An 8725-nucleotide genomic window follows, 5' to 3' on the forward strand; every position below is an offset into this window, starting at 1 on the left:
ATTTTGTATGGCTGCTCTATGTTGTATTGTTTAAGTTATTAGTTGGAATTTTTTCTTATTCTGAACTTTTTCGATTCTTATAATCGGATAAAAGTACCTTTAATACTCGAGATTATATTTTGACATCTCTCTAATTTGATCTTACACCCACATATTTAAATACTAACGAAAATACGCTTGTTAAAATTTAACTAAAAAAGAGCGAATGAAAAATCTGATAGTATAATTGAAAATTTTGGTGTGGATAAAAAAAATCAATAGTGTATTTTCAAAAGTCTCGTATGTATCTTTATCGATTTTTAGAAAAATGAATTTAATATTCCAGATTATTTGATAATATGGGATATTTTAAAATTTTCCGATTTTTTTGAAAAATTCAGTTCATTTTTTACAGAAAAAAATTAAAATTAACACTACCATTTTACGGAAAACAATAAAATACTAAATTTTTTGAAAAATTCGATAAAATACCAAATCTTTCAAAAAATCCAATAGAAATTCATAGATTTTTAAGAAATTCAATAATGTATTTGAAAAATTCATAGATTTTTTGAAAAATCTCGTAAAAACTCGTAGTTTTTTTTAAAATCTTGTAAAAACCCGTAGTTTTTCTGAAAAATCTTGTAAACACTCATAGATTTTTGAAAAATTCAATAATAGGGTTTTGAAAAATCTGATAATGTATTTAAAAACTTCGATATTTCAAATTCGAAAAATTTTAAAAAAATTCATTAAAAGTTAATAAAATCCCCCCAAAATCCGATAAAAACTCATTAATATCTCCAAAAATCTAATAAAAACTCATGAAATTTCAAAAAATCTAAAAATAAAACAGTATTTTAAGGCAACGAAATCTCTCTCTGTATAAGGGGTGTTCGTGGGCCAGCTTGGTTCGATTTTGAGAGAATTCGATATTCAAACCGATTAAAATTATTTGAATTGGTTTGGATTGGATATGCAAATTTTTGGAATAAAGCCCAAATCGAACCGAACCGAGAAACAACAGATTGATTTGAGTTGGATTGATCAGATAGATAAAAAAAATACAAATATACTTGAAAAAAGTAACTTATTTATAGAAATTATTTTTTCATAATAATATAAAAAAATATAGTATTAATAGTGTCAAATTGTAAATACTAGACTAACAATTTTTTATTAATAGATTCAAAAATATCTAACAAGACAAATATTTAACATAAAGACTTTTGAATATACAATTAGTTACTTGAATTATGATGATAATGAATGTGTTTCATAGTTCTATCCTCAGTTACCACAATACACTAACAATTTTCAAATAATAAATTAAAATAGCATAATTTGTCCACAACGACATTTTACATTTTTCTTCTTAAAGTTGAACTATTGATTGTAATTTTCATTGATAATTAATTATGATTGGTTCGGATTGAGTTTGCAAGTAAAATACTAAAAGTTCGATGTCCAAACGAATTGTTATTAGATTTCATTGATTCGGTTTGATTCTTGTCCGAGCTGAAAAAATGTCAAACTTAAAAATTATAATTTGATTCAATTTCTAATTTGGTTTGAATTTATCCGAATCAGTTAACACCCCTAAGTATACCTCAACATTTAAACTCTAAGTTAACTTGTCATAAAATTCATTACTCAACTAAAAAATTGTTTGAATTAATGAGAAGATTGTTAATTAAATAATTATATCAACAAATTCAAATATTCATTAAAACATTACAAATTAAATATGCTAGTGGATAAGTTGCCAACTTAACATGCACCATCCGAACCGAACTTAAGAAGAACTAGATTCGAATTCAAATTCTCCACTATAATGTCATCTAATCGGTGGATATTTCAAAATAATAACAATAGAGGATGATTTATCAGCAACACATTACATGAACCAATAGAGAGATCCAAAACTAAACCTGTTTAACACCACTTGGTTTCTCATCAACTTCAAAAGCAGAAACTGGGAAGGTTCTAGAAAGTCCAGCAGGAGTTTGGAAAGTGATTTTACCAGTTGGCGGATCATCAATATAAACATCACTAAGTGTAATCCAAATGAAAAGCTCTTTGGTTTTCACACCGGTCATTTTCTTAATCCTACCTTTTACAACACGAGCAGTAACCTCAGTAGCATAAGATGTAACTTTCCCAATCTTTTCAAATCTGTGTGTTATGCTTTTCTTCTGTTTCACCCAAACGAAACCCGTTTCTCTGTGGCGACCAACTTCAGTGATGTCTTTCAATGGTAACAGGCCATTGGGGAGAGCAAATTCTACAAGAAAGTCTTTGCATATTTGTTGACAGATTTGGTCGCCATGGAATACCTCTGATTTCGACTTGATTTCTTCGGTTACCAACGACATCGTTTTGAGTTTCTGTTTTTTTTTTTTATTTGTTTGTGTTGAGTTTCAATATGTGGTGGTTTGGGTTCTTATATAGATCTCATTTTGTGAAACTAGTCTTACATCTGCCGTTAATTTCAATAATTGCCATTACCGTATACAAATGGGACGTTTAATTTCATAGTTTCCATAATTAGTGGTCACTGGTCACTCTCTAAATTAAAATAAAATGTTTTATATTTTTTAGAGCTATTTTTTTTTAATAAGATTATCATATAACAAAAAAAAACAGAACAAAGAGAGGGGGACCAAACCAAAACCCTCTCAAGAAACAACGAACCTAAAGAAAGGCAAACCTAGCCTATTCTTTACAAAATCTGCCCTCAAAAAATTAGGAATACTATTATAGTTAGTGTAATCAGTAACCGTTAGCCCTATATTTGCCAGTGAATCCGCACAGCTATTACCTTCTCTGAAAATGTGAGAGGCCACAAAAGAAATACTACCAATGATATTAATACAGTTCATCCATCTTGTACGGATTTGCCAAGGAACCAAGATATGCGTGGAAAAAGCACGAATTACCGCTAAAGAATCAGATTCTAACCAAATGTGCCTCCAACCCTTCTCATGGGCGAACTCGATCACTAACATAGCACTTGAGAGTTCGACAATGAGAGAGTTGGTAATACCCAGGAAGCTGGCAAAGGCGCCGAGAAACCTACCCTCATGATCTCTAGCTATGCCTCCACATGCCGAAGGACCCGGGTTGCCAAGGGAAGCACCATCACAGCTAAATTTAATCCAACCCCACGGAGGGGGCTTCCAGATGACTTCCACAATCTTTTGAGCAAAAGGAGGCTGTATAGTAACTCGAAAATTTTTCAGAATCACAAAATCCAGCATATTAGTGTATGCCGGAGACCTGAAATTGTTACCAGCCACACCACAAGCCGAGACTATAGCCGCAATAGAGGAAGTTGGAGCAATCCGAGTCTCTTTGAATCTAACAGAATTACGCGCAAACCAAATAGAATTGAGCAAAAAAATAACAGCAACTTTATAAACAATCTTACATTGGGAATTCCATTGCTTCTTAGCTCCATTCTAAATGTCCTCCCAGTTGGAAAAACTAACGTTCATATTCAGGGCCGCTGCCAGCCAGCCCCACAAAATGGCCGCATACTCGCAATCGAAAAAAAAGATGCAGAGCGTTTTCCTCAGCTTTTGAACAGAGACTGCACCTAGAAGTGAAGGCGAAACTCCTACGCGACAATTGATCATCCGTAGCCAGCTTGTTCTGTAGAAGACGCCAAACAGTGAAAGATTTAGAATCATGTGCAATTTCAGCAATAAGCATCATGAATATGAAGGTGAGTTGTTACTTTTTCTTATTGCTACCTGAATGTGAATATGCTATACATTAGAACCGGGCCGGCCCAAATTGTTTAGTGGCCATGTTCTATTTTAACAATAGGGTCCATAATAAATTAAAGTATAAAAAATTATTTAAATTATTAATAACATAAAAATTTAAAAAATTATTTAAAAATATTTTGACAAATGTAACTATAACTTTTGTACTTTATCTATCAGTAAATTTTCTCTATTTTTTAGAATTGTTACTAAGTCATACAAGTATGAAACCAATTGATTACACTTTACATGGTAAATTTTAAATTTTTGATCTACTAATATATATTTTTTAAGATAAATTATTTAGTATTAATGAAGTTAAGTTGGATACTGGTACCTTTAGTGTAAATTATATTAAAATTTTAATTTAATTTAAAGTAAAATAAAATAAAAATTTGACATATCAATGAATCATAGTATTTGATTGGTTGAGAGTACCAGTACGTAACTAAATTCTAGAGTAACGGAGTGTTCACCTTTTTTTTACTACAAAACATTAAATATTTCTTTAAAAAAATACATATAAATTTTATTAGAAGGTGATACATTTACGTGCTAAATTAATACAAAAAAACGTAATAAGATAATACTACATTAAGTTAATAAAAATAAGTGGCTTACACGCTTAGTAAAGGGGGAGACCATTTGCACTAAACATAAATACCATTTGCACATATCATGCAGTATATTTTATTCAACATGTATAAATATTTAGAGGCCCCTAGCAATGTGAGGCTCTGTGTTGTGGCTCATGTTGCACAGGCACAGGGCCGGGCCTGCATTAGAACAAGAAAACTGTTGAATTTTGTTGGACAAGATTGCGCTCTTCTGGAAGAAGATTATGGATGGATAAATTCAAAAGCTTTGGTTCCCGTTTGATTTGTAGTGCTTGCCAAGTGTTTGTTAAAAATCGGACCGGATATCGAATCAGTAAAGCTTTTGGTTTAAGGTTTAATCGGTTAAACCTATAGTTGAACCGTTTGCCAAATAACTTAATAATATAAAACTAATTTTTAATATATATATATATATATATATATATATATATATATATATATATATATATATATATATATATATATATATATATATATATATATATATATATATATATATCACATAATCATATATTCACAACTTAACAAAAATAAATATTTTAAAAATTAATTATAAATTTAATACAACAATATCAATTGTACATATAATAACACAACATAATTGTACACTTTATTGTAAACTTCATTTAAGAATAATTTGAACAAATTATAAAATTACAATAAAATAAGTTAAACTAATTCAAATCAAAAATAAATTAATAGAACATAATAATTAAAATAAAGAATACCATAATTAAAAGATAAAATACAAAATATAAACAATACAATCCACTTAATTAAATAATAAAAAGCAAATTCGAGTAGAACTACGACAAACTTATGATGGAGTGTGGTTGAAAGAAAAACTATAAAAGAGTGACAAAACTTAAAAATTTGTATGTTTGTGATAAAAACACAAAATTATTTTTTGTGATTGGAGAATGTATGTTAACTTATGAAATTTACACATTAAATTTTTTCAAAAAAATGGTCAATTTGATGCATTTTTTTAATCAGACTACCGATTTTGACTTTTGGACGATTCAATCCGGTTTTTATGGTTTTACTCTGATTTTGACCCACTACCGATTTTGAAAGGTTGACCCAACCGGATTCATCTCCGGTTAACAGTCCAATCGGTTGAACCGGTCGGTCGGACCGGACCGGGAACCAAAGGGATCACCGGTCTGGTCTGATTGCAGGACCATGTATGCCATTGAACCGGTGAGAACCGGCCAAAACCAGAAAAAAACCGGTGAACTGGCGGTTTTAAAAAACCGGCGGTTCAAATGCATGCTCTTTTCGCACAAAACGACGCCGTTTTCATATTTTTTTTAAAATAAAAATATATTAGACTTTATTCCAACCTTATTTGGAACAACTTTTCCTCTGTTTGGAATTAGAGCTAGTTTAAAATTTATTTACATTTATATTTTGTATTATTTTGTTGTGATTGATGATTATATTTAGAATTTAAATGTAAAGAATAAACATGTGAAATTGTGATATTTTGAAATTTTGTAGGTGTTTTGATATTTTTTAGAGACTGAGTCATCTGATTCGACAGATTTAATAAATATATAGTAGTGCAATACATACGACTTTATTCAATCGAGTTATCCGGTTTAATCTGATTTAGTCATGTGGTTCGAACACTAACCCAGTGGTTCAACCAATGACCCAGTACCCTCACCGGTTTAATTATCGGTCCGGTTTTTAATACACTGCTAATGATAACCTCCACTAGACGCATGCTAGCAGACCCTTCAGGGAATAAACCATCGGCAATGCTTACCTGCTCCATGTCAGCTATCTCACGACACTAAGGAAGAACATCGTTAGTATGGTCCATCTGAGCCAGATGATTCTACAAAATCTCCTCATGGACTGCTCTGGGTGGTGATCCAGTTGTAGTGGGAATCATGTATGAGTGTGACACTCTGTTAGTACCAAGTGATGTACCCGTCAACACAGCTCCAATCCCTCTCTCATGTGGTCGCCCGAGCCTCAGCAGGAACCATGTGGTGCTCCCAATATGCAAAGATTGTATCTAGTTGCCGACAGGTCATGGCGATAGGAACAGAGTCAGAAGGGTGGCGAGGTATCGTCTACTGGTAGCCGAACTTCCGCATGATGCACTCCGGAAGATAACGAACAATGATGGTCGAGCTGGAAGCCAACCATCTAGAATATAGCGCGATCTCATCAAATGGAACTGTCTCACAGTGATCAGCGTAAGAGTCGTATCGGACATCCTCAACAGCTATGCGGTCAAGACAGCGCCTGTAAGGATCTGACACATGGTTCCCTCTGAAGGGGCGAAGGCTCTAGCACGCGGTCTGGCCTCAGTGTAACCCGACACCTCTCCCCAACCAATAATGTCAGAGAAGTGTTGTAGTATCCAACCCTGAAAAAAATACGGTGATCAAACATACTATCACAAATATATAATAAACTTTGAGAAAATATAGAAGGATATAAGATTGTTACCACTAGGATGGTAGAGCTGTCAACCACAGTCCTTGCCTTCCACAGGCATCCCTCTTCAAGTCTGTGGTAGGTGTACACCAGTGTAGCCATTCCCCAGTTGTACTCATGGACACATGCGATATTCGATAAGTATGTCAAGTAAAAACCCCATTTTGGTGGTTTGATCGTCGGTTTTACACATCAAACACTACTTACATTGTCTCTAAACTATATTTATAAAATTACCCAATCATTTCTATACCAAAAGATTGAATTCAAACTCTATTACAAAAATTCTGAAATAACTCAAAAATTCGAATACTTACCCGATTAAATTGAGTTTGAAAGTTGTTGAAATATGATGATAGTTGATGTTGACGTTATCGGCCGAACTCAAGAGAAAAAAATAAGTTTTGTGAAGTTTGATATTTGAGGTTTGGAGGTTTGGAGAGTTTGAGGAGTTTGTGAAAACTGAAGAATATGGGAGAGGAATAGTTTGGCGCAAATATAAAAAAAAAATACATTTCTAGAAATATGTCTACAAAAATAAAAGATATTTTAGGCAACTCACACAACTGACAGTGACTAGGCTTGCCAACCATGTCATTGAAGCTAAAATCATTTCAGGTAAAAATGTTGGTAACGTCATTTATATTCCAAGAATTTCTTTGTCTCCTTCCCAATCACCATGGCCATTTAAATTGGTAAGGAGACAATTTCCAATTATTGTCTCATTTGCAATGACAATAAATAAGTCTCAAGGACAATCTCTTGACCATGTTGGGTTATATTTACCTAAAGAAGTATTTAGCCATGGTCAATTGTAAGTGGCTATCTCTAGAGTTAAATCAAAAAAGGGTCTTAGGATTCTTATTCATGACAAAGATAAAGAAGCTTTGACTATTACCACCAATGTTGTGTTCAAGGAAGTATTCCAGAACATTAATTAGGTATCCTCTCTGCTTCCCCAATGTGAAATTATACTTGCAATTTACTTTATAATTCAAGCTCATACAAGAATTCCTTTTATTGCAAAGTTATGATTCGGGATACCAATTCTCATTGCAGGAAAACAATTGAAGCTTATGGTGCTGGTTTTGAAGTTGGTTGCTTTAACAAATATTGGTTTATTCAATGTCAACAAAGATTTGTTAAATCATATTTAAACAACATTTTATTTACTGACAAGGTTGTTATTTTCCTAACATGTATTTTGTTCCTGTTACAACAAACATGTATTTTCCTAGCAGTGATTTTTGAACACATTTAATTCACACGCCAAGGCAAGTTTTTGATACCTACTTGCCAACTGGGTGCTGTATTAGAATAGGTTTCTAAATTGCTATTCATGGCACACAAGGATACCTGGCGAGTATTTTTTTTGATTACTATATTTAAATATAGTTCTAATTAAATAAAGCATTACAACATTTTGGATAACAATGGCACACAAGTTACTGCATTATTATTTTCCTAACTTGTGTTTTGTTCCTGTTACAACAAACATGTATTTTCCTAGCAGTGGTTTTTGAACACATTTAATTCACATCCCAAGGAAAGTTTTTGATACCTACTTGGCAACTGGGTGCTGTATTTGAATAGCTTTCTAAATTGCTATTAAGGGCGCACAAGGATACTGGCGAGTTTTTTTATTGATCCCTATATTTAAATATAGTTCTAATTAAATAAAGTTGTAATACATTTTGGATAACAATGGCACACAAGTTACTGCAATAATTTGGAAAATTTGAAGTAACTAACCATAAGCAATTTCATCTTAGCCACACCCAGGTTCACCATCATAAGTTATAAACAATTTTAAGCATTCTGTTATAAACAAATTAGAAACGGAATATAAACAATTCTAACAATACAACTGATCATAAAGTTGTTTTTTAAAACATTGCACTA

At 32.2% G+C, this 8725-nt stretch overlaps 1 protein-coding gene across 1 annotated transcript; it reads right to left on the bottom strand.

The window, feature by feature from the left end:
* Positions 1–1692: 1692 nt before the first annotated feature.
* LOC131612803 (uncharacterized) lies at positions 1693–2382 on the bottom strand. Its single transcript, XM_058884550.1, has one exon. It carries the CDS (start codon positions 2352–2354, stop codon positions 1905–1907), a length of 450 nt encoding a protein of 149 aa, XP_058740533.1. The 5' UTR covers positions 2355–2382; the 3' UTR covers positions 1693–1904.
* Between the last annotated feature and the right edge of the window lie 6343 nt (positions 2383–8725).

Source organism: Vicia villosa, linkage group LG6, assembly GCF_029867415.1.
Source record: "Vicia villosa cultivar HV-30 ecotype Madison, WI linkage group LG6, Vvil1.0, whole genome shotgun sequence".
NCBI classification, from domain to species: domain Eukaryota; kingdom Viridiplantae; phylum Streptophyta; class Magnoliopsida; order Fabales; family Fabaceae; genus Vicia; species Vicia villosa.

Excerpts from the sequence above, each read along its gene's own strand:
- LOC131612803 (XM_058884550.1), bottom strand. The coding sequence starts at position 2,354 with ATGTCGTTGGTAACCGAAGAAATCAAGTCGAAATCAGAGGTATTCCAT.